Here is a 27405-nt window from a genome sequence, read left to right as displayed (position 1 = left end):
CATGTCCGCTACACGTGACTTATTTAAGGGTAGTTTATATTAATGTTGTCATGGCGACAAGGAGTCAACACAGCATCCATATTCTACTGGGACAACTAACCCCACGCTATACAGGACCAAAATAAAACAAAAATATGCAACACCCCCACATTGTGTTTCTTAATCATGTGTCAGATGTCACATGTGTGTATTTTCATGTTAATTCACTGTTAATAATTTCCTTTGATGTGTGACGAACAAAAAATATGTCTTTGCTCCTCTGTTAAAAAATATTCCACGCACTCCACATCATGATATTGTGTGTCACCACATGACAGACAGTCAAGAAAGGTGCAGACACCTGCAGCCAGGTCAATAAGTCAGGACAAAAAAATGGCGTAAATTAAGATTACCAGCAGCAGGAGCGCCCAGAGCTGATCTATAAACTGAAGATGACCAAAGTGTGTGTGACTACGCTTCACTGATCTCCAGCGACGGTATTGATTAAGGAGAATTTCGAGAGATATTGCAGAGGTCACTGTACTGTAGAGGGGGGTGTCGTTCTTCAGAGCATGAATCTCCCTGGGACTCCATGTTCAGGAATGTGTCTGCCTATAAAGAACTTTAAATAATACATATAACATCCATCTTTTGCATCAACCTTTTTTTCCCTACAGTTGCAGTTCCTGTAGTTTTGAGTTAGATGCTAGCATGCTAAGAAATTGAATGCTTTAACCTTTGAACCTTCCTGACATGGAGTTCATTTGAATAATAAATGCTGAAGTGAATGTATCAATCAGAGGTTATTTATTCATTGAGTGCTTAATAACTATGTCTGACTCTCACACATGTGCCCCCTTTAGACATTCTTCACGTGCGAACACACGCGCACAAACTTATTCAAATCCATCTGGAAGTAGTCATGTTTAGAATGCAATTACTGCCTCCTCCTCCTCCTCCTCCTCCTCCTCCTCCGCCTCCTCCTCACTAGAGGTGATCACACCGGGTAGCACTCCAGAAACATTCCAAATAGCACACGCTTAAATATTTTAGAGACTTGAGTACTTCATCCTGCACAAAATATGGGACTGAATACAGTTCAAGTTTCAGACATGCTTAGAAGGGCATGAGAATTGATGGTGCTTATTTTGTTCTTCCAGTATATATTAAAGGAAGCATCAGTTAAAATATGCAAGTGTTATAAATCCAGCCAGATGTCAGTGTGATTTGGTTAGTCTGCGCCTCAGTACAGAGAACAGCAGGTGAGTTACAGTACAGACAAATCTTCAAATTAAATGTAAACAAGAAATGAAAGAAAGAAACACTTGAGCAGGTCTAAAATTAATATTACCTTCACAGAGGAGATGATATTTTCACTCCTTGTTTATTTGTATTTTCAAGGATTACGCAAAAAAATACAGATTGTCCCTGAGCTTGGTAGAGAGGTGTAGCACGGGCTAAGGCAGAAACAATTCAATACTGGGGCAGATCAGGTTTGGCTGAGTTCCCCTTGGGTGTGTTCCCCAAGTACTACCCAGTATTACACATTGGCGTTGGCTGAGGTATGCACTGAACAGAGTACCCATCTGTCACCAGAATGACTGCCAGGTCAGTTCTCCATGAACTTGGTGGAGCATGGGTCAGGAGAGAACCCGTTGAAATCTGACGATGATCATTCTAACATCGCCAAAACTGCTTTTCTTTTTGGTTTGGCCTTGGCAGAGGTATGCATTCTAGCAGCTGCATCAATGAACATTTAAATACTAGGGCCATATTTAGTATTTCATCATTTTGTAGGCACGTGACCCCAGAATCGTCTATTAGTTCAAAAAGAATAAGTTAAAATCCATAAATACACAAGGAGAACATTATAACCAATAAATAATGTTACCATTAGATAAGGTTGCTGTGTGTTAACAAGGATACAGTCCCGCCCAGGGAAAAGGATTTTGTGGCGCACCATTTCTCCCATAATGCACCCCACCGACCATATATCCACTGCACGTAAAGAGGTGATGGTGAGACAAACAGGGAGCAAAAAAAAAAGAAGAGGAAAGCAAAAGTTAGTGTTAGACACATTAAGCCATCTAGGAGAGACAACCAACAGTGACAGGAAAGTAGCTGATATTTAGTGTAGCAGAATTAATTAGTAAGACGCATGTTACATATGGATCCATTGAAATTATATATATATATATATATATATATATATATATATATATATATATATACAGTATATATACACATACATACATACATACATACATACATATATATATATAAATATCAGAGCAGAGGAGAAGAGAGAAGCTATAGAAAGAGGAGTGGCAGGAAATTGAAATGGCCTCCATCCATGTGCACCATGCTCATCATAGTTTGAGTGTGACCTCCTGCAGGCTTCTTCACTGTAGCTCCTGTACAAACTGTGACTCAACCAGTTACTGCCGTGATGCCCTCATTTCACTCCATTAACAAATACAGCATCACTTTTAGAGCTACATGCAAATATGAAATCAAGTGAAAAACAATCATACATGCCCCCCCCCCCCCCATTACAAGTATTTAGTTGTATTTTTGGGCTGACATGACACTTGTGTGGTATTGCAAAAAAGAAATGTATTAATACTGGTGAGATTCATCAGCTTTTAAAATTTACAAATAACATCTCAGCTTAAATTACCTCCAAATTAGAATCTGGCTTTACATTACTTGGCAAAAACGCCTTGAAACCTGACTCCAATTACCCTCAGGAACTCAGGAAGAACGCTCTCTATGTCCTCTGCTAAACATCTGCACTTGAGGGAGGCATTAGTGGTCAAACTTAGTCACTTGATTAATTTGATTAATTACGGGTGTGGACATAACCAGCACAAGCAGTTTTGTCTTTCTTCCTAAGCGCAAACATGTCCATCTTGCTGTCTCTTCGACTGCTTTGGTTTAGTTTACTGAGTCTCACTCTTGTCATTAATAACACAAAATCAGCTGACACACACACTGCTGCCTTAATATGATTCAGTTCACTTTGTATCACAGATGTATCAGAACCTTTATTACTCTCTAACAGGGAGCTCGCAGTCCCCTTGTAACAGCCATCACAAGAGTGCCGCCGAGTGCAATTATAGGAAAACTGTTTGCTAATATGACAAATTAATAAAGGCATTTATTGAAATTTTCACATTGTTCAGTCTCAGTTATTATTGACTCTGGCAAATCCATCAATAGTGGTTACACATTCCCGTTGCATTAACAAAGAACAGTTGACAACGTCATAATTTTTCACGCGTGCAAACTCATGAACAGCTCTCACCGTTCTCTTTGTATCCCATGCCCAGGATGACCTCTGGGGCTCTGTAGTATCTAGTCACCACGTAAGGGGTCATCATGAAGCTGGTGCCTGCAGTCCTAGCGAGACCAAAGTCGAGGATCTTCAGAGTGCAGTCAGACTTTACCACTATATTGCTTGGTTTGAGGTCCTGGATGTAAGGAGAGGATTGAAATGAGACTGTGCATTTCAAAGTAGTACACAAAGCTTTTCACACTGAGAGGTTTGTAAAGGATCATTTCTACTCCTGGCATTCGGCTTTTATGCATGCCAATAAAACAATATGCTTAATTAAAAGAAGTATTACATATGCATAGCCTGTATATGAGAGAGTGCTGAGGCAGTATAAAAAATAGAAGATGGTAATAAATTTGCTATCAGATACTAGAGCAACATTTTGGCAGTGCGTGACTTTAGGTTTTTCTCCCTCCCCTTTTCTCCCAGTTCAGTGAGACCAATTCTTGCTATTTAAAAGCAATGTCAATGTCTCGCCAAGTTTTTGGGAGAAACAATTTTTTTGTAATTTTTAGTCTCAGACGAGCAGATAAATACTTTTTTTCTCCTCTCTGTGTGCATTACAGAGCTCCAGAAACCAAGCTAAGCTAGCAGCTAGTTAGGTAAGCTAAATAGAAGTCTAATTAACACAAGCATTGGGTGGAGGTAGCATACTGTCTCTGAAATCAAAAACATAATATGACATGTTTTAATAGTTGTTGTTGTTTTTTTTTTTTACCAAAGTTTCAATGGGGATTTTGAGGTTCTGTTTTAAATCGCTGCGCCCGGTCAGGAAAGTAGTTCCAGGTATTTATTTGATCCTACAGTAACATTTTTCCCATCCGTTTCTGCACAGAAAATGTTAAGTACAACCCTAGTTCTATTGATACAGACAAAGACTGTTTTGGATTAAGGTGTATTTGATCACTTTGGAGGCAGCTTTTCTCTTCTGCCCCCCTGCTAGCATTCATAGCAGCTAAGCTGACTAGCAGTCAGCCCTCCTGTAGGGGGTCTGGATCACACAGAGAGGAGACAATTGTGTCTGTCTGCTTGTCTGCCTCAATAAATGATACAGTAAGTTTATGTTTTTCCTTTATTTTTAAAGTTGGCACATTTTACTCATTTGTCAGCCAAGGGAAGACACTGGTGCTTCCTGCTGCTAGTGATGAGTTCAGCTGTAAGAGCTAATGAATGTACTTTTCTCTACATCCCAATCTTTCTTCCAAACAAGGACATCATCCCCCTCGAGGCGCTCCACCTCATAAACACTGTCAGTTAAAATGTGTGTTGGGCAGTAAGTGAGGCCAGAATCACGAGGGATTAAATTTTCTTTTGTACCGCCTGGATGCCCTTGATTGCCAAGGTAGTGACCAAGGTGGCGGGGGTGTTTATGCGGCATGGAGGTGTCGCATAAACACATACACAAAACAAAGAAAGGTAATCAGTCGGTCAAGCAAAAAAACAAGAGCATCTTTCTTTTGTACCCTGTGAATGATGCCTGCTGAGTGCAGATGTTTGATACCACAGAGCATCTGGTAGAGCAGGTAGGACATTCTCTCATGGTCAAGCTCCATCTGAATCACCTGGCACAAGTTGGCATCCATCAGCTCCATCACTAGGTACCTGGGAAAAGGTGGACTTTATCGATTCCATACTACCAGTGTTTACAGAGAAACCAAAGTCAAAACAATAAAACAGTCAATCAGATGTGTGAGGGAGTCCTTTTCAAATTAAGACTATGACATTTTTTGTGGCTGAATTGGTGAACCCTGTCTTTTATAGCCCAAAAATCCTAAAACTGAATAATATTCATAAGGCAGGTAAAGATCAATTAATAAATCTCTTAGGATCGAGCCTTGTTGAACTCCACACTCTAATCAGGTTTTAGGCTCAGTTTTAAATTAGACTGGGATTAAGATCCAAACGCAATAATTATAAGAAAAAACTTGGATGTCTAAATCTGAGGAAGATGTCATTTAATAAATCAGAGCGCCTACGATTTTTAGTGACGACTGCTTTTACCCACTGTGGATTTTTCCTTATTTATTTACTGCACTGTGATTTTGTCCCTCATCCTTGAAGAGCACCAGAGATTTTATCTTAAAAAAAAATTCCACTTGTTTAACCCTGTGCAGCATTTCTTTCCACATTACTCAGTGCATTAGAAACCCTTGGTTCTCAGCTCCTTGGTGTATTAATACATTCAGAACAGTTCTAAGTACGAAAACATAAACCAATTTACTGCAATGTGGTGTAACTTGTCTGTTTCTTTTCTTTATTTTTTTTAATATATCAGAATATTGGAACTTTTCCACTCAAATCAAACACAATTTATTCGTTGGGTATTGCAATTTGGTTTAAATAACATATTTTGATACTCAATAGTAATATAGCAATTCAGTTGGTGCGATGACAGTGTAGACGTTTGTAGTCCTACTCCGTCAGAGAGACCAAAGCCATATTCTTGTCTGTACATTGTTATTTTGATAAGCCATAACAAATACGGTCGTATGTAATACGACTGAAAACTAATAATAGCTCTCGGTTTCAACTCTTTCCGAACATATTGGCCATTGTAGCCGTTCTTCCAAATTTGGGCTGGAAAAAAAATAGAAATTTCCACAAAGACGTGTGACTCCCTCAGCAAAAGCACTGTTTACTTAGAGAATGTTCTAAAAATGAGCACTCCCCTCATTCATCATTCATCATGAGAACCAGATACCTGCAGCAGCCTCAGATTACACCGACTTTCACTGACTACACTCCAGCGGTTGTGTTCTCATAATTACAATGTGCGAAGGAGCATAATGGTATGTTACATTAATTGAAAACAAGCAGCCTTCCTTCGCCAGTTACATGAGCTAAATTAATCATTTTCACGGGACTGTAATCATGTTAACAAGTGTTGGCTATACTCACACATCTTGGAATTCCTCTAATGATTTCTGTGGTGTGAAGACATTTAATAAACTGATTATCTGAAAGAGAGAGGAGCAGATCAACATGCGCCGGTTAAATATACAGCATTTACAGCAGAGGATGTAATGACCCTGATGAAGGACACTGCTGGGCGAGAGAGAGAGAGAGACAGAGAGAGAGAGAATAAGCTGGAAAATTGAGCTAGAACAAAAGAGTTGAGATACATGCGGAAGACAGGGAGTGGGGAAAAAAAAACTGAACGAGAACAAACTGCAGCGCTGAAGATTACATTCATGCCTTGAAGTGCTCTCTGTTTCACTCTTCTGCCAGTTCAGTACATTTCTGGAGGCATGGAATTTAGCACGGTCACAGCATCACAGTGGCTCGTCTCCGTTTTGTAGCAAAGGGAATAATCCAGAACCAAAAATAGACCCTGACTAGGGTACAGTTAAAAAGTCTTCGCCAATCTAACAATGGATGAATTTCCTTCCCTTCCTGCATCTATTACCCGACACTTACATTTTTGTGATTGACGCATTTCATAAGCACCAACTCCCGGTATGCCCTCTTGGCATGGGTCTGATTCTGGAAGGGTCTGCTCAGCTTCTTGATGGCTACATTTCTGTCCAGAACAGCATCGTAGCCCGCGCTGCAGAAGAAGAAAAAAAACAACAGCACAGAAATCAGCAGAACAACTTACTTTAGGAGGAATGACGGCGTGCTTGCATGGCGCCATGACAATCCACGGGGGACTGAGTCAAAGGATGTTGTTTTTTTTGTTGGAAACAAATGAGTGACAGATTATGGGGTTTTATGCCTCCGCGCCAGCAACAGCTGTAGGCCAGAGGTATAGTGATTTTAGGTCATCAGTGTGTGTCCATCCCATTTTTCTAGATGCAATTTCTCAAGGGAATTTCTTCAAATTTAGCACAAACTTCCACTCCTTTGCAAGACCAAAGTAAGTCTAAAGTCTCACTCAAGTCTCGGATCAAGACAAGCAAATCTCAAGCAAGTCACAAGTCAGGAACTTTGGATTAAAGATGGTTCTCTTTAAATGTGATGCCATCTCAAACGTTTAAAACCAACACAGCAATAGTTAGTATGTCAGGGTTCTGTCTGGACCGTGCTGACTTTAGTTATGCCCTCCCCAGGGCCACCTGGTTCTTGTTGGGTCATTTGTTTAGTTTGCATTTTACTTCTGTTTCTCCTGTCACTCTTTAGCTATTTGTCTGCTGGGTTTATACTTTTTTTGCTCCCTTGCGTGTTCCTCAGCATGCCAGGTTGTCTGTTTAAGTCTTTTTATTTCTATGAGTTTAGTTTTTAGTTTTCGTTCGCTGCTTTATTCCTGCCTCCTGTCTACGTTTGGTCCTGCTTCAACCACCCCTGACATAGTGGTGAGTTTATTTGCTCCTTTACTCCTCCTGTTCTTGTGTGAAATCAAGTCGTAAAACTAAAGTCCAAGTGAAGTCACGACTCATTGAAAGTCAATGTTGGGCAAAAAAAATCTTTCATGATTTAAAAAAAAAAAAAATTGTTTCAAGTTGAGGCTGAAGTCATCAAATTTGAGCTTGAGACCCCACATCTGCTCCGTGTCTTTAATGAATATTTAACCAGGCCAGTTGAGATAAACAGAGAGAGAGAAAACAGTTGCAGGGGGGTTTGCAGTGATGTGAACTGGTCCGTCTCACAGTTGCAGTGAAAAACGACACACTTTCTTCTCTCGTTCCAGAATGTTGCAGTCTAGCATAACGCAAGTGATTTTAACTATTTATATTCCTCTATAATTTGAATATTTGGTCTTGATGTATGCAACAAAATTGGTAGTCTGCCTAGAAAAAGGCTTTTGTTGGCAAAAACGATACAATTTAAGACTATAGATGCACCATCTGTGCAGATTTTGCTTGCGGGGAATAATTTAGTCAGTTTAAAAGTCCGTATATTTACGTACTATTTACTTGTATGTAGTATTAGATAACATTTCGGTCAGTTTGAGTATGATCAACGGTCAGCTCAAAGTCTGCAGGGAAGTGTAGTTGCAGCTGTGCCAACGCTAGAAGCTAAAATCTATGTGTATCTCCATAAATCGATAGTAACAAAAAATAAATATATATCGTCATGATCAGTGGCCCCCAACCACCAGAGGTATCCTCCAAATGGAGTACACATCCTGGCACCATTATTGAACCGCCGCTCTCCTCTCAAACAATTAAATGTCAGTGCGCACAAAATCCGACAAAAGATGAAAGGCAATTTACAGATTTTGTACAAATCAATAGTTCAGTGTGGTGGGCATGGGAATGGATGATATATTTCTCTGTTTTGTTAAACCAACATTGAGAAATGATTAATCCAAAGATGAGCAAAGCTTCGACTCCCTATAAACAGCAATGCACAAAAATAAGCCTTAAAATGCCAAGCATGCCACCCCTCAGTCCCATCTTCCACTGTGCCCTTTCTGACGAATCCTCCCTGAAACGGCGCTGAGAATAATAGCGTGTGAAGGTGTCGATCTGTATGTAGGCTTGCAGCAACCCATCAGGATGTGTGCGCGCGCGTGCGTGTGTGTGTGTGTGTGGGGGGGGGGGGGTTTGAGAATGGCTGGGTGGGATTCACTGAGGTTTGCCACATCTCTGTGGAGACTGCAGGCCTGGGATGATGTGTGGCCATGGAAACAGTGGAGCCTTCATAAAAGCAGGAATCCAATGGGGATTTGAGCCAGTCATCACTTTTCTTGCTGAGAGAAAGATGATGTCATGACCAGATAAAGTACTTAAAGCCTTCATCCTTCCTAAGATGCTTCTGAAAGCTCATCCTGGCCGAAAGCAAGAGTCATGAGGGCAGAGATGTGAGCAGATTGGGGCGCTGGTGGGCGACAACACTTGCACAGAGCACCAGTGATATGAGTTGTCCCTCGTTTTAATCAGCTCTTGCTTGTTTTTGTTTGTTACTTCTTTCATGCATTTCAATTTATTGCATTCATTTCAGGGAAAACAGCTCTGTTTTTCTGAATTCTTGACTTAATTATCTCATGAATTCAGAAAAAGATCAGACTTTTAAATTTGGTGTTAGAAAAGTTATCTTGTTATTCGGAAAAACTAAAAAATTATTCTAATCTCATTTGAGAAAATTTCAGAAAAACATTCAATGTGTTTTTTTGGGGGGGGGGGGGGGGTAGCTTGTTAATTCAGAGAAAGGTATTTTTTCCAGGCAAAATTATCTCATTGATTCAGAATATTTTTGAAGAAAATTACATCAAAATTGTAGTTTTTTTGAACTAGGCAGTGTTTTTTTCTCAAGTGAAAGAGATAAGCTTCCATAATTATTCATATATTTCCAGGTAAAAATATTTAAAGTTTGTGCTTCAGTTTATGTACAGTAGCACCTCTATATACTTTGGATTTCTTCCATCATAATTGAATTTCATCATCACTTGGTCAGGTGTTCATGTGCTTGCTAGCTTCTAAATGAGAACACTCTCATCTTTCTTGGTATAGCCCATTAAATCTCAGTAATCACTGGGATATGATATCAGTTTTTTTATGGTTTTATGTGGCTTGCTTGTGATTATACCACCACCATATGACAGCAGATGACAGCTGTGAGCAGAGCCAAGCAGCACAAAGCAGAGCAGGTTAAATTAGATTTGCACTGTCTAGCTGCCGTCCGTCTCTAAAATATCCTTCAAATGGGCACCAACCCAGCATTAGCAGTTAGAGCTGCCCAAGCTGCTTTGCAAATCCACAAAAAAAAAGCTCTGGAACGGAAGGAGAGAAGGGCTGAGGGCATGAGAAGCAAAAGAAGGACAATGAAAGAGGGCAAGTGGAGGGCAGGGAGGGGGTGTTGTCTGTTGAGAGCTAGGGAATCTTCAAAATAAAATAAGCTGAAATAAACTATCTTGACATTCCAGGGGAATTTACTTGAGACTGGTACCACTAAAGTACGATGAGATTAATGTAAATACTACTTATAGACTTGTTTGGTCTTTGGATGAAGACGGTAAAGGAATGCGTCTTCTTTTAAGTCGAGCCCCAGCAGTTGTGAGATGAATTATAATGGCAATTAGTTCTGGCTGCACTCAGGATTAAGGATTCATATCCTGTTGGGTTGTTTTGGCCTGCATGTCCGGACTCCAAAGAACACGTACAGTACATCTCATCTCATACCACTGCAAGCTTGTGAGCCTCGATGGTTCAATATATGATTCAGAAATTAAAACATTTTGTAATACATCTGATTTATTAGAATCTTTGCCTAGAAAGTCATGTTTTTGGTGGCTATTTGTTTGTTCATCACACAACAAACTACAGGGCCAATTTCCATCAGTCTTGATGGAGGCGTGTAGTATGGACCAAGGAAGAACCCCACCAATTTTGGTGCAGATTAGTAACAGTGCCGCATGGTTGAAATGGGAAATGTCATAGCTTTTCTAGACTTTGACGTCCTCCTTGTAGTTTGACCAGATCATCTCTAGTTTTGTCAGAAACACCTCAGAAACTTGGTGATCGGTTACTGTCAAATCCATTAGTTTTCATTGAACATTATTTTTAACTACAGGGCCAATTTTAGCATTTTACCATCAACTGAATATCAGTCTGAACTCCACATGATCAGGACTTTTCCAAACTATGCACTCTGGTGTGAGAGTCCCCATCTTAAGACGTCTATTTCAGCTAGTTTGTTAGGATTTAAGTTACAGTTACATCACCACCTAGTGGTTACAGGAAGTAAGCCTGGTGTAACAAATCCCGTATGATTTACTGTACATCAAAAGCACACTGTGTTGTCTTCACTTGATGTACAGCAACATAATACATGTGTTCTAGTGCCAACTAGCGGATGCAGGGATTGATATTCCACCACAGTGCACATATTAGGCTGCTCCTTCATGCAAAATCCAGATTCTAAGATTCCGCCATCCTCTCGTACCAAAGAACAGCTACACACCATTTAAGTGCAAGGACCATTGCTGCTTTAATCTATAATTAAGGCCTCAGCATGAAAGTTCCAGGGGTCAAAAGCTCACATTGGCAGTGGCGCGCTAAGTGCTCTCTGATCACTTTCTAGGTACTGAATCGAGATGAAGGTTCTTTGGTACTACAATTGACCATATTTCTACATGTACCACACTGCCACCAGAAACACCTGTTAATTATACATTAAGTCTGTATAATATACAAAATTCATATTTTGCTTTAAACTACATGAGTTCATGAAGAAAAAAGGGGCTCTTATCTGTGGGTTTATGTCAGTGCATCAACAATAATGCCACCCTTAATTAGTTTTGGGGAAAAAAACGAAATGTCTTCGGAGTAAACGAAGCATTAAGTATCTTCATTAGAAGTATATTCATATTGATGAAATAAAACAACGACAGTGATCAAATTTTAAATATGTATATACAAATGTACCTGCTATAAATATGTACATACCACCATCTAAAAACTGTTTGCATGTGTTTGCTATCATGTTTCTATTTTTGGGCTGATCCTTCCTTACGACTTTAATCAGAACATTTTTGCAAAGATGAGTCACACGGCTGCGTGCTTTCAAATGACCACATAATAGAACCACACGGGATTTTTTTTTTTTCCCTTTTCTGAAATCGACACTATTAGCATAGAAGTTTTTTTTTTCATTTTCTTTGATCAGATATTGCCGCCCTCCCTCCACGGAAACAGTAAAAACGTGGTGGTTTTCTCTTAGATATGAATAAACTACGAAACAAGTGTTTAAAAAAAAAAAACCCACACAATTCAGTGCTAAAACATTAAACACCACATGAAAACAGATAAAATAGCATGAAGTGATGTAAACCAGCACATTAAAGGGATGCGCTGTCGAGCTCTTACCAGACAATTCCCTGAGCTCCGGAGCCAATGGGCTTTAAATTCTGGTAACGTTTTAGAACTGTGAAGGTAGAATCTCCCACTTCCACGCTGTAGAACTGGTTGTCCACTTTGCTTTTGCTCATGTTGTAATGTTTGGCAATATATGACACATCCACTTGTTTTCCAAAACCCTGCATGAAGCAAACGGACAAAACAGAAAGGCCCAGTTAGTGATGCTCAGGACTGTTTTTAACCTGTTTTCTTGCCTGTAAAGTAAAACCTGCAAGACATGAGCTCTCAGAACAAAACAAAAAACATACACATACTTTTAAAATGTTATCATTCAGTATTATATATTTCTAAATCGCCAATAAACCAGTAACAACAGTAAGATTTTACACTTCAACCGATCCCATGCAGAAAAAGAACCATTTAATGATGTTAATGTATTCTATTATTAACCCTCCTGTTATCTACAAATGACATCTTTAATCCTTCGGGTCAATTTGATCCCAGTAATTTAATTATAAAACAATAAGAACGCAAATCACCGTACAATCTTGGTGACTGATCTAAAATGGGAGAGCTTGATCTCCTCAGTGGCTGAGGTTTGTAGTTTCTTCCTCACTCCAGCTGAGGTTCTCAGGACACAGACTATCATACTGTGTTCAGATTGTAAAGCAATTGTAATGTAAATTGTATAAATAAGCTTTTTCTTTACTTTATAGATATGGTAAGTTGGAAATATTGGCCTTCTAGTGTTAATATGCCCAAGGCTTCCTGTTAATTTGCATTTGCCAGGTCTTTTCCCATAAAGGCACATCCCTTCTAAAACTGACAAAAACCTCCACTGAGCAGAGACATTAGTGGGACTAAGCTGAGCCGAGGGACCACATAACCTTTCGTTTTTGGAGGCTGTAAAGTCTGCGTCATGCCTGTGATGCCATTTCACTGACAGAAACTCTTTGCTTAGAGGTATTTCCAAATATAGCATTAAAAAAATTTAGAGCATCAAGAGGCTCCTCCACAGTGTCACGTGAGCCATCGGTAGTTCCAGCGCGAGATGTTTAGGACTCTAAAACAAAGGGAGGCTTTTTGAAAATAGTGATATTGTACAAAAGTGGCCCGATGTCAACCCAAATGTGTGTGAAGTTTGGGTATTTTTATGTTTGATAGAGAAACAGAGCACTAAAAAAATATATCATCATGATGATTTTACATCGTAGTAAATATGAAGCTCACACCTGCTGGTCAAACACTGAGTTTGGTCTGACTGACCCCAGAGTTGTGAGGAGGTTTGACTCCTCTGATGTCACTATTCTTTAAATCTTGTACAGGCAATAATCAGTAGGTGGTTAGTTGGGTAGAACAGTCCTACAAATGGCAGGTAATCACAGACTCACATGACAAACTTGGTGTGTTACCACTGCGCACAAGTTTGAAACACCAACGACACCAAACATAATGTATGTGATGTTACACATTTAAACGTCTGACAAGTCATTCAGACCTTGGATCCAATCATTTCAAAAGTGGCCATTAAACGTTCAGCCTGAGGCGCTGATCGCACACGTGCAACGCTGACATCACATGCAAAACAACAGAATAATCTGAGGTGGAGCCTTGCAGCAAAGAAGCCCATCCTCGCACTCAAATACGAGGGACACACCCCTCAAGGCTCCCCCATTCAACAGGAGGAGAGTTTTTGCTTTGAGATCAGAGTTGAGATGTCAGTCAGAGGAAACACATAAGGAATTAAACATAAATGGATCAACAAGCTGCTTCTCGTACGGCAACATTGCCAAAGAGGAAAGCTTTGCCGTGCCCCTTTTACACCCGATACCGATGCGTCATGCATCCTTTGATTCTAAACTCTCAAGTAACAGCCATTTAAGCCCGCCCTCATCAATATGAACCATCAAGAGAGACATTAAGAGTCAGTAAGAATATTTAATATTTAATGTTGCAATTTTAAACGCTTGAGTAGGTGTTGCTGTCCTTGTCTTCATTTTTTTTGGAGTATTTTCCCCAAACCTGACTGGCTGCATATTACAGACAGAAATGGTTACAGTCAACATCAAGTTACAGACATCAGACGTCTTCCTCCCTGCGACGGCGTCACATGTTTTGTTATGCTGATTGGCTGAAGGAGATTGTCTGTCAGCGCTAGGACTCCGCCCTCTCATAATCAACCTGCAGAACTCAAATATTGTCGCCTGGTCTCAGCAGGCTGCCGCAAATTTATCCATAAACTGTTGGTTAAACAGCACTTAAAACATTCTTGGCAGACGATCAGAAGAATCATTTGCCACTGAGACCAGAGCCGGTAAGAAGAAGAGCGGAATCAACTTTTCCATCCAGGACAGACTTCCTGGAAAGACCTCCTCAGTAGCTGCCACTGTTGTTTTTCACGGTCACGCCCAAATCGTCTCAATTGATCCAAACACAAATGCATCACTTGTCCGACCAGACGGGTGCATCTTGTCAAGTCACGCTCTTGGAAAACCCAGCAAGGTAAGATCACAAATGGGGACCTAAAATTCTCCAAGAAAAAGTCCTTCTGTATCTGCATTGTTCAGTAAGTGATCAAACCGCTCTTGGCGTTTTACCCACACAAATTCAACAACAGCAGAACATACAGAACAATGAAGGGGAAATGGAACAGAATGAGTACTGTACCTTTTTTACCTGTAAGGGACACACACCTGACAAAAGGCTATCTTCACATCCAGGATTGGTTGGCTGCAGTTATATAAGAAATGTCTGCTCATAAATACCTGCAAGACACAAACAGACAGAGAGCGAGAGTTAGAGTGAGAGTGTGCGTCTGCCGATATCAATCACAGCAGAAGTTGAATTAAATTAGACGCTAAATGAACTGACGCCATGGCCACACCTTCCATTTGAATTTACCGATTACTTGCGACCAGACGGATGCATCGAACACTTTTATTCATCTTGGTCTCGTTGAGTCATTGCTCAGCATGCGCACAGTGACGAGCCCTCATCTTTACTATCACTCACACCTCCCTGGTGAGGAATTGAATTCTGTAAAATTCACAGCTGTGTGCTCTCTACTGTGCCTCTATCACTCTCAATAAAGGGGAGAGAAACAACCGGGCTTCACTCGATGAATCAAAATATTGATTCTTCATCTCATCACAATCTATCTCAGCTACAACGACCTTGTGTTTCACGATACTTGTGTGGTTAAAAAAAAAGAGTCAAGCCACTCAGTCTGTGTATATGCTGATGCTCAAACAGAGATGTAATATTTATCCTCCTTACTCTCCCCTTGGACATAATCTCACTTGTTTTGATATGGAACTGTTATTGGGTGGGTATTCTTTTCAATTTTATGTGAACTGTATCACGCTGTATATGTTTGAATATCTTGTGACTTCTTAGGACAGCTCGTCTCTGTTGCAAAAGAGATTTTTAATCTCAATCGAGCATCCAAACCAGTCACAGGTAGGAAATGATGATGATGATGATGATGATGCAGTTAGGAGTTATTAGACAATGTGGGGACTCACGCGTGAAGCCCTGAGTTCTTACATCGCTCCCAAACATGAAGGAAAGCTTTCAAAGAGTTTCTGTTTTCAGGTATCAGACATTTGCATAGAAATATTGTAGAACGAGAGCAGGAATCCAACGTTGAATGTAAAAATGACCAAACTTCTTGGTCTTCTCTTTGGCAGATCAGATCAAAAACCGCAAGGGAGGAATGGTCTTCATTACATCTCAGCTCTGAGAGAGCGAGCTCACACATTAAGTCGAGAGCCATATATGACTCGCCCGCCAGCTTCAAAGGTTTTCCGGGTAATGAAGTTTCCATTGTGCTAATGATCCCATCTGAATAAATCGATGTGCCACCTTAATGTAACTATCTAAAGTAACAGCAACAAGCAAAAGGGGGTGTGGTAATAAAATACTAGCAAATGACCCCAAATTGTTTAGTGTGTTCTCATTTTCCCCCAAAAGGAGTTCAAAGGATGCGGCTTTGCAAAGGAAATCCAGGACTCTCTGGACACACATGTATCATTTTGCTCTGCCAGCCCTCTAATAGTGTCACAATTGAAGCTGCCTCGGTTAAATCCAAAGGGAGCTGGGCAGCTTTCAAAAAAGAGATGTGGGACACGTAGTCATGAGATTTCTGCTCTGGCCTATTTAAGCTAATCTTTTACTTTTGACCCATGCAGTATCACACTACAAACTGATGGCTGTCGTTCCAACTGTCAGTCCATATTGTACCGCTGGGTGCAGGTGTGTGCAGGGAAGGGGAGATAGTTTTACAGCGAATCCACAAACGAGTTCCCTCAAACCACGACAGTAACTTTAGAGAACATCTGTATGTTTGCCACGACTGGCATCATATTACAATCCCAATATTTGCTATTAATCTAAAAGGTCAACATTGAATCAGCCCGACCACCTAGTAAGCTGCGCTGTGCTAATCTACAGCCATCTGTGTACATAAGATATTAAACCTCTCACGTGGCCAGAATGATTGGCTTCTAGTTGTATACACTTTAAATCAAACACCACCTGGATGGCATTAGTCTGTGTGGGGGAATACATAGCAAGCTACTTAGCGCCTTATTAATCAACATTAACAATGATAGTTGGTTTGTCTCAGGTTAAATTGCAGAACTGTGTCACGACATTGATTCTTAGAGCAACACAGCATGAGTTAGATCTTGCTGAGCATCAGCGCCCTCTGCTGACATAAGTGGAAATGACAGAACACCGGTGCATGTACAGTATGTATCTACGCAATTTTCCCATATTTAATCAAGATTATGAATAAGGATACAAAACAACTGGGCTGGATGTTGAGCGAGGATAGACCCCAAACCGATATATTAGTCTGAAACAAAGTAAGATCTGAAAAAAACCTGCATTTTTTTTCCTCCACTGACATACTCAGATTGTGTCAATGAATAGGGTAATTCCACCTCTTCTTTTGTAGTTTGTCCATAACACTGAATGGAACTTATTGAAAAATGATCATTTTTAACATAGTTGGAGTGTTTTCTTCCATCTGTGGTACGACAAAGTAGTCCACAGAGGGACCGTACATGAAGGTGTGATGTGTAATTTTCTTGCTACTCTGTTCATAAACGTGTGAGGACAAACCGTCGTTTTAGATAACACTAAGCTACATTTACAGAGCCCACTCACATTTTCACTCTTCACTTCCATCAACATAGTCACCACCTACGAGTTTTCAGAGGTTTCTGTTGCGTGTTCGCCACACAGTATGTCTGTCTCTGTGGGCAAGTGTGCAATAATGTTACATTATCGGTGGCAAACCTTGTTCACTGATGTGGGCATATGACCCTTAGAACTTTTGTAGAATCCTTGCTCTGTTACACTGATCCCAGATTCCCAAAATGTGGTGATATTTTGCCCAGGTTTAATCATAGTTTAATTATCCTTTAATTTTATTGATGTGTGTGTGTGTGTGTGTGTGTGTGTGTGTGTGTGTGTGTGTGTGTGTGTGTGTGTCTGTGTGGGGGAAGGGGAACTAATTTAGACACAAAACTGAGAGAAAAATCCAAAGGTTTGTCTAAAATGAAGGTAAAAATGTTTGGGTTCCACTCTGGCTGGCGATGTTGGCGCTAATGTGTGATGTCGCTGACGTGAACGTTAACATCTGGACCCACAGGTGTGTTAGCTATCAGCTAGAATTACACTTACTGAACGATTCCAACTTTCTGCAGTGCTGCTTCGCCCTCTCGACGTTAACCGCTAGCTTCTAGCTCTGTAAAAAAAATACCTCTTGCAAATGACCTTACACTAAAACAACCCCACTGACGGGCATTCAGGGCACATCTCTTCTTCTCCTCTTTCCATCCAAATGGTTTTTGAGTTTTTGTACAATGTTTCACTTTAGTGCTTCCATTTACTTCTCTAAAACAGCTTATAAAATACCAATGAACAGACAGAGTTCAACACTCTGGTATAAAAGAGAGAAAAAAAATATTATTTTATTGCAAGAGAACAGGATGTATTATGTCTATTAAAAGATGATTCATTATTCAGATGTGGTGCCAACAACATCTTTGACCAGAAAACTTTGGAGCAGAATCATAAGCTATGCATAACTTTAACAGGATAAAAGCACTAACAAATTTACACTGGATTTTCATTTTGGGAAATTCACACAGTTCGACGTGATCAGGTTTGAAAGTGGATGACTGGCATGTCATCAACAAGATCTGCGTGAGACTATTACAAACAACAGTAAATCATTAAGTTGACATTAAAATGACAAATCAAATCAATTCAAATTCCCTCTTAGAAGCTGACAGCCAGAGAAACACAGCAGATTCTGTGCTTGGTTGTTCAACCCTCCAACCAGATTCTGCTGATAGCAGCTTCATGGTTGAAGTGCTGCTCTAGTTTGTAGCAAAGATTTCACTCAGCGCCATTCCATAAAATGCCCATATATCATTCTGACTCCAATCAGAACGACCGGCTGGCTGAATGAGAGGTTGAATAAGCAAAAAATAAGATGCTTGGCTTTTCTTTTCCTACTGCTGCTTATTCACGGAGGGCTGGAGGAGAAAGTGAGTGATTTTCTAAGCAAATGATAGATATTAACATGTATTACCATCCATTAATGTTCCCATTACTTCCCAATGAAGACATCAAAAAACTGCCTACGTGCTTTATGTCAACGACAACCTTGCTGACGTGAAGGATGAGTAATCTTTTTTTAGGGAAGACAAACTACAAGTTGTGGATTATTTCTGTTATGAAATCAGACTAAAACTTTTAGTTCATGACACAGTTTTAATGAACGAAATGTGGGATGAAAATCTAGTACTCAATGTACCTTAAACAGTCTCTCCTCCCCAGACAAATGAAGCTGGGTCACGCATACCAGAGGAGAAAACAATTAGAATTGTGAATAGTCGCCATCTAGTGGCCATTAACATTAGAACCATGAAAAGTAGCATAACCAGTAAAAGGGGAGAAAATCTTTACACGGGGGTGAAGGGAGTCGTTGATGGTTTAATAAAAACAGTAAATGACTCATGTTAGAGGCTACAGGGTAGCTGTGCGGTAGCTTCATCTTATGGATTAAAAAAAAAAAAAAAACACTCGCCAGTATTGATATTTGAACCTTTCACATGCTGTGAGCATCGTCCACGAGATTTAAAAAGTTCTCCCACTGCTCTTGAAGCTGACTTGAAAGTGTTGCCGGCTGTTGCATCAGAGCTAAGACAACAGCAGTGCCTCTGCAGGACGTAGATTAGGTTTGCACTCTTTACAGCGTAGACTGAGTGAGATATGCCGATTTGTAGCAGTCAGGAAGAATCTTACCAGCACATCTGGCGAAAACTCTGATGTTTGACATTCTGTTTTGAATTTACGAGCTCACAGATTACAGATCCTAACCAGTTTAATATCAAACTCCTGTGCATAAAGCGATGCCATGCAGAGGAGACAAGTGAGCAAGCACACTCATAATTATTGTGTTAGGTATGAATATAACTTTCGATTAATAGCTTAGTGTAGTGCTGTTGAAATAGCACACAACAGTCAAACGAAATCTCCCGATGGTGATAGAAAGCAACATTTGGTTCTCAAGGAGAACATACTTCACTTGAGCTAATCTCATAACAGAGAGATATGAAGTAGCATGTCCTACAAAGAAGTAAACATAAATGCCGTTCAGGAACAACACATCTACATGAACTGGGAGATTTCAGACACGCATGTGTGTGTTGCACTGTTTAAAAAAGGCCTGGTCCATTGCACTGATGAGACAAGAAGATCAGAAAAAGACAGCCAGACAGTGAGGAGGTTTGAATGATCTTGAATTGGCTAATGCATATTACTGATACAGCAGACCATTAATCTCAAGTGCTGGCCTTGCTGATGCTGAATTGTGCTGGTGTGTGTGTGTGTGTGTGTGTGTGTGTGTGTGTGTGTGTGTGTGTGTGTGTGTGTGTGTGTGTGTGCTCTGCGGTTGTAGCTGGTCCTTGTTATTTGGATCCTGGGCATTTTGTTACGCTACCATGGGCATAACAAAGCCTAAGGCAAATCAAGGATCACCCTGCATTGGTAGGCAGCGTTCTATTGTGCAGCTGCACGTCTTAATTATGTTCCAGAATTTTGGGGGCTTTTTGTCATTTGCATAACAGGCTATGATTGGAAGGCTGGGGGAACAAAAGTCCCAGCTACAGCCTTCATTACATTTGATAATGGCGTAGTCACATGTATCCAAACTGGAATGACACGATTGAACAGTTTCTCCAATGTCTTCCAAAGTGGGGAAATACTTCATGGTATTGTTGCAGTTTGAAACGACCAATATGTCTGGCATGCAAAGCAGATGTGAAGAGATTCTCCCACTCACTCCCTCGCAGCCTCTCACAGGTCGGAGAGTGAGGGAGAGAGATAAAACCTGATAATATCTGGAATTTGCATGGAAGAGCAAACTAATGCATGAACGATGGGGCAAATATCACTACCTCTGCTAGAGGGACACACTTACTGTATAGAATGTTCTTTCACATTACGTAAAGACGACAAAGTTTAACAGGATGTTTGTCACATCAGGCTCACTATTGTAACCACTAGGGGGCGCTATGACAAAAACGTATAATCAGCCAAGACTCTCGTTAAATTTGAAATATATCTGACTATGTGGAGTCCAGAGTCCATGTGGCTGCCTTGAAAACTCGCATTTTTCACAGTAACCCATTACAAAGTTCTTTAGAGATCTCTGACAAAGGATTTGGTCAAAGAAGGACATCTAAGTGTCAATTTCCTGTCGTCCCCTGGAGGTGTTTCGAGTAGTCTCCCCCAAAAGTTAATGGATTCTTCCTTGGCCCTCACCACACCTTTCCATCAAGATAGGTGGAAATCAGCCCCATATTTTTGTGTAATCCTGCTGACAGATAAACGAGCGAACAAAACAACGCAATGAGAGTACATTTCACTTGCAGCTCGGTGTCGTATCACGCTCATATGTACTGAAAACATATGTTTGACTGAGGATGAATTTCACAGAAATGTATGTACATGTTGTTACTCTCAGTACAACATGTAGCAGGAGCATTGGAGGAGGTATTCCAGTGTCCTCTCTGTTTACCTCATGCATTCTATTACTGACTCAGCAAAGCCCACACACAACATGCTGTATACATGAGGACATGGCAGCCAACCACACTGTTGTTGTTGTTGTTGTTTTTGTTGTTTGTTCATATCGCCACATAGGACTGACGCCGAGTTATAGACGATGTTTTATGCCTGCACTTAATTTAGGTTTGATTACCTGCACTGGAGGGGTAATGAAAACACTCAATGTGCACATCCACTTCACTACAGTGTTATTGTTCCCTGTCGTAGCCATCCTTGCCTCCTCTCTTCACTCTTCTTCCCTCTGTTATTCTCATGCTCTTGGGATCATTTTGTGAATGTAGCAAATCCATCCATTTCCTCAGCTTCATCCTCAGCCCTGACCAGAGCATGCGTTTTCTGATTCCTGCCTCTCTTTTGTCCCTCCCTCGCTCCCACCATTCCTCCTGCTCCCCGGCTCCCAGCCTCGCTGCAACCAGCTCCCCTCCCCCTCCCTCAAAGCTCCATTGTGAGTGCTTGGTTCAGCAGCCTCAGCCTCTCCTGCAGCATGCAGCCTTGCCTATACTGTGTAGCCTGAGCCAAACGCAGTACAGCCTCCCATTTGGGCTCAGGGGAGGGGAAGGGAAGCACTTCAAACTGCAGGCCTGGCCTGGAAAACAAGACAGCCCTGACTCATCTACAGGCAGTGAGAATCTCAATGTTCGCTGACATCTATTGATTTGTTTCCTCAGAGCTGAAATACACTTCATGTCTCCGTCTCTGCTCCTGCCTGCTGTGTCCCTCCCTGTTCTTGCTCTCATTCCCTGAAACCTCTTTTACCAAACAGGCAACATGTTAGTCAAAAACACTGCTGCTTTTGGTAAGCTGCCTGGTAATAGGATGTAAAGCTTTGGCAGGTGATTGAACACATTTATCTGAAGTGCAGTTTTTCTTGACGAACATGGAACACAAAAACAGGGGTATGACAGAGCACTCTGCTGAGGCCACTTTGTCCTTTGTAAATGAGCTTCTAAATGGATGGGATCATAAATAAATATTTAATTTAAAACTAGAAGTGCACTTGGAGAACACGGACCACCACCAAGGTCCATGTCTTGAGAAATTATTGAAAATGTCCAGAGACAAGAGAAGTTAGGCCTCCGTGTTTAATATTTTTATGAAAATGACTCAGTGCTATCTCCATATTTGAGTATTCTGTATTATAAATGAGGCGAGCAGGAAGGTCTTTGAATGATAACATGAGATCAGACATGTCAGTCAAGGCTTTGGTAAGCAGCAGAGACATCCGTCAAACAGTCAGATCAACTGAACTGAGTCAGCTGGGAAGCTTCAACTGCAGTTACAGGTTGCCATGGTGACACTAATTGCTCAGTTTCTACTTAAAGAGGCAAGGAATCGGCGACATCTCATGAACTCAGGCTTGATCGTCCAAGACTTTAACTTCTATGGCATCAAATTTTGAAAGAGAGAAGACTGCTGAATGTTATGAATGAGAGAAATAAAAAACAACAACTTTGTTTTGTGAAAAAAAAGCGGAAAAATACGGCAAGTTTGAAAAGTCTCTTATTTTGTTTCCCTTCTAAAAATCCTGGTCTCCTGGAATTTTGCCAGGATGAGGATTAAACAGAACTTTTGATTCTGATTTGATGTTGCCACTCGAGCCTCTGAACTATCTGCCAATTGAAAGGCTTATAAGTCAAAACGTTCATAAAAGAGGAGAAATAACTCGAGCATCATATTCTTCGGCCCATGCTCCGCCCTTTCAAGTTCCTGGTAGTTATTGTGTAATCCTGCAAGCTGCATTCATGGAGGCGATAATCGCAGAGGACATGGTGACAGTAGCTAATGCTGCCAACAACTGTATCATGACCAAGTCATTCATCTGAGCATCATAATAACAAAACACTGATTATGGATTTCCCTGATATCCGTGCAGCCTGATCAGCTTTAATAATTCTAAGCCGTAGGTAGGGCACGCTGACGTCAAATGAAATAACACGAGTGTTGTTGTTTTTTTTAAATCACTCCCATTACACTAGAATAAATGTCCCCTATAGAAAGAACCCTGTGATGGGTTGCTAACCCCTCTGACCCTTCTTGACTCTTTGCAGATGTGAAGTGAGTTGATTGAGACGGGCTCTGTCACAGCTTAAAGTCTGCCACTCAACTATCAGGGCAAGCAAATAAAAGCTGCATGTTTGTCTGATTAAATCCAGTTATGCAACAGTTCACCTCACTCTGCAGACACATTGCTCTGTTTGTCCATAGTAGGAAGCAATGCTGCTGCCTGGGGATAATAAACATTCACGTAGCGAGAATCTAGTTGTTTTTATTTTCATTCATGTAGTTCACTACAAAAAAAAACAAAAAAAATGTTGTCTACATTTGCAGGGAATAAATGAAAACAAAAACGGGTCAAATACCGTTGTGACAAGTGCCTCAGTTCTCTGACGAGTCTCTTCTGGTCCAATCAGTGTTGACGTGATTATATGACAAACATATACCAAAACAAATCAGGCAGTCGAGGTCCAGTCGCCACCTGGTATTGTCCTATATATACAGAAACTTGGAGCGCAGGAATGAGCCCGACAGACTATGACATTATTCTTGGCATACACTGCCCTTCTCTGAATGATGTTTTTAACCTTTCAAATAATCATGAGAACCATGACCGAAAATTTGCCAATAACCCCCCCACCCCCACAACAAAAAAAAGAAGTCTTATAAGTGTGCATAATCAAATAGAGACTATAAAGATAAATATCACCACCGCAACTGCTGTTGTACAGTCCCTGTCATGAAAAACACGACTAAACTGGATGAAAGAATGATTTAGACGTTCAAATCAAAAGTTCAAAAGGGTCCAAAGGAAAAGGGAGCAATGTCTCTTCTGTGTTAGGAGGATTCTAATAAGGATTGGCAGATGGAACCCTTACGATCAGATGAACTAACAGAATTGTCATATTGTCATCATTTTCAATGTGGGCTCAATATTGTGATTGTGACAGTTATTTTAACAACCTAATTTAAGGAATTTTGAAACCTAAAATGGAAAGAAATGCACTGTTTTTAAAACATATGTATTTTAAATATGTTGGTCTGCCCATGAGTTTTGTGAGGCTAAAACAGTACATTCAGCGACCATAAACTGTTGCTTCCAATCTCCCTTGGTACCAACACACTTCGTGTTAACAGATCAGTGGGGAGCATCTATTGTTTATACAGTGTAGTTCAAAAGAAACCGGGGAAAAGACTGGTTTAAAGTGTAGAATGTGGACCACATCTCCAGTTCCAGTCAACAGAGAGAAAATACCAGATTCTGGCTGAATTTGACTTGTGTATGAGGTTGTATTTTAATTCAATACTCACTTTGACATATTTTGGAATCATTCAATGACTCAAATGCACTGGCTTAATACAGTAATAGAAATAATTTGATGACTGGTAACAGTTTTGGTGTAATATGCTAACTGGAGACAAATAACAACTTTCCAATAGCATTACTGGCAGCAGGCATGTGAATATGGATATGCAACAGAACACAACTTGTATATGGTTCAGCTCACTTATCAATATTCTCATTGTGCTGGCAAGCCCTATGTGCTCTATGTTGGTCATTATACTCACAGTTGTTTTAATTTCTCTTCTATGTAGAAAACATAGATGCAGATTTGTATGCATAGTGAACAGGGATGGGCATGGTCCTCTACATTGAATTTGTAGATTAAATTAAACTGTAATCAATTTAAACAAAGTGGCCTTAATTTAACCCTCAATCTTATTAGCTTTTTCTTTCAGTTTCATTTGCAAAATGAAGGGAATTTAAGGGCTGTCCATGTTGTACTATGAGGACTATGATTAATCGAAAATAAAGACCTGAGACTCAGAATATTTCAGTAAGTCTTTGGAGGTCGGAGCATTTCTAAGCATCTATGCTGATGACTCTATTCAATCCCTTGTCAGTGATTGTTCAGTTTTGCTCCTTATTTCTGAAAACATCAGTTGAAATTCAGGTTCCCTGAAAATTCCTACATTTCAATTAGGCAACCAGCCTGTTTTTTTAGGTGTATCCCACCACACTGTAGCAAAGACTGTCAATAGAATATATATGTATTTCACTCATGTCCACCCAACTCTTGTGGATCTCTAATTTCCAAACACGTAATTCCTATATTTTACTCATTATATGGCCACTATTCTGTACCTTTGCTACAAAACTTTGCAGTTAAAGCTTGCCTACATTATCTCATCTCAATATGTAGCCTTATTTTGTTACATAACATTGGATGAGGGCACTCCTGCTCCTATAAATCAGCATAGCAAAATGGAATTAAAACATTGGCTTCGTCAGTGGTAAAGTAGCATCAGTTATGGCTGGTGCCTATTTGCCTCCCTGATTTTCCATTGGATAAACAAGGCACCAATCTACAAATCAATACCTGCAACTATTAACTCCAATTAACATTCTGGATAAAAAAAAATGTATGAAATTGAAGATTCTCTTCCGAATAATTCACCCAGAAAAACAATCATCACAAAATTTGTCAGACAGATGATGGACCCGTTTGGCTATTACAACAAAGATGTTACTCTCTTCGACCACTGCAGGAACACCCATTTAAAGCTTTGTTTAATTGTTAAGCGTGTTCCCTGCAGCACTTTCACAAGCACGGAAGCATGTTGCTGAATAATTCAGTACCCAAGGTCACAGTGCTAAAACCTGTTTGGAACATGGTGAGTTTGTTATGACACCTTTAAACACCCCCCCCCCCCCCCCCGACTCCAAAGCACAGCGGCACAGATTAGCAACCAACTGTGAATATGTGGATGCATCTCAAATAAATAAAATAATCGTCTTCAGAAACTGCTGGCTAGTTAGCGGGATGCATTCCTATCGTCTTTTTGCTTGGATAATCCCTGAGAAGCATAAAACACAAAACAAAGCAAATGTACAGCAATAACAGACTGTGAGGAGTTCAGTTTTAATGACAAGGTCAGAAGAAATCACTTCCCTGCATAAACTACACCACAAAAGAATCCAAACAATCACGGCGACAAAAAAAAAAAAAATATATATATATATATATAGATATATAAACAATTATTTCCCACGAATAATCTACTTCTATGATGAGCTGGAGGGCCTTATCGGTGGTGAAGTACTCGTGATGGGTCTGCATAATGCACAAGGTGCGCAGCTGACTTGTGAAGGGGGAGGAGGGACAAACTGCATGCAGGCCTACAGTATGTAGCCCACTCTTGTTTTGAAGAGCATCATCCATTTGCGCCACTCCTGCACTCCCAATCAAATATGCATAATGCTTCAGATCAGTCAAGTGTGTTGAATTGGCGTGAGGTGGTGGTTATATTGATGTAAAGATATTTAAAACAAAGAGAAGTGGCTTAAATTTCTGTTTTAACTTCACACAGGGGTTATTATATCAGTATCCATTGCAGGGGGGGGGGGGAATTATTGATGTTTTTGTCTTCTGTAGAGGTGATGGAGGGCGGATTGACTTCTGAAATGCTCACACAGCAGCTGATAGTTGTTACAAAAACACCCAGGATGTGAATGTGTTAAAATAGGGTGGATTATTTTTGTGTATACCGCCCCCCCCCCTCCACCCCCCTACCACCACCATCGCTAGTGGACTTCATTAACCTTCCCTTCCAATCAATAGTCATCACTCCACCCTCCAGGCAGCTGAGCTCCAAGCATCAACATTTAACACCCGGCCCTTACCATTCCGTGCCAGCTGATGACGATCCCAGTCCGGTGATAGTCCTTTTCAAAACGTCCCGACGAGAAACATTGCAGTGATCATGGCGGAGGTTTTAACGTAAACGTTCATCAAGATGGCGAAACGGAGGGGGGGGAGACAAAAAAAAAGGCGAAACCAAAAAGAAAAAGGCAGAGATGGACGGAACCGAGGATTGCTGATGCTGAATCACTCTTCCCCCTGCTCACCACCACCTTGCAACCATTGTGCTGCAAGATGCTGGCTGTACCATTGTGGACCTACCAGAGCAGAGAGAGAGGGAGGGATAAGCAAGGGGGTATAGGGAAACATGTTACCATAGCAACCGAAGAGGAGCACGTCTGACGTCAAAGCCAAGCAGAGCAGAGAGAGAGAGAGAGAGAGAGAGAGAGAGAGAGAGAGAGAGAGAGAGAGAGAGAGAGAGAGAGAGAGATCACATGGAGGATGGCAGAAGGAGGGTGGGTGGGTGCAGGAGCATCTCTCTGATCCCGGTCTGCACCTGCAC

At 40.7% G+C, this 27405-nt stretch overlaps 1 protein-coding gene across 9 annotated transcripts in view; it reads right to left on the bottom strand.

The window, feature by feature from the left end:
• The window catches only part of mapk10 (mitogen-activated protein kinase 10), a 40374-nt gene extending 13178 nt beyond the window's left edge, over positions 1 to 27196 (bottom strand). For 3 of the 9 annotated variants that reach the window (XM_086188504.1, XM_086188505.1, XM_086188506.1), the window contains exons 1-8: positions 26885 to 27193; positions 14748 to 14819; positions 12064 to 12233; positions 6734 to 6863; positions 6215 to 6273; positions 4780 to 4918; positions 3287 to 3452; positions 1906 to 1977 (exon numbers count right to left, since the gene is read on the bottom strand). In XM_086188504.1, coding sequence (XP_086044630.1) covers positions 1906 to 1977; positions 3287 to 3452; positions 4780 to 4918; positions 6215 to 6273; positions 6734 to 6863; positions 12064 to 12233; positions 14748 to 14819; positions 26885 to 26887 — 811 coding nt within the window. In that variant the 5' untranslated portion in view covers positions 26888 to 27193. Of the gene's footprint in view, positions 1 to 1905; positions 1978 to 3286; positions 3453 to 4779; positions 4919 to 6214; positions 6274 to 6733; positions 6864 to 12063; positions 12234 to 14721; positions 14820 to 26884 lie in introns of all 9 variants that reach the window. The other 6 variants (XM_086188497.1, XM_086188500.1, XM_086188499.1 and 3 more) reach the window with 4 other exon arrangements.
• Between the last annotated feature and the right edge of the window lie 209 nt (positions 27197 to 27405).

Source organism: Aulostomus chinensis, chromosome 19 (genome assembly GCF_037954235.1).
Source record: "Aulostomus chinensis isolate RoL2024-O1b breed Wild chromosome 19, RoL_Achi_v1.0, whole genome shotgun sequence".
Taxonomy (NCBI): Eukaryota; Metazoa; Chordata; class Actinopteri; order Syngnathiformes; family Aulostomidae; genus Aulostomus; species Aulostomus chinensis.
This window is presented reverse-complemented; position numbering and strand designations above follow the sequence as displayed.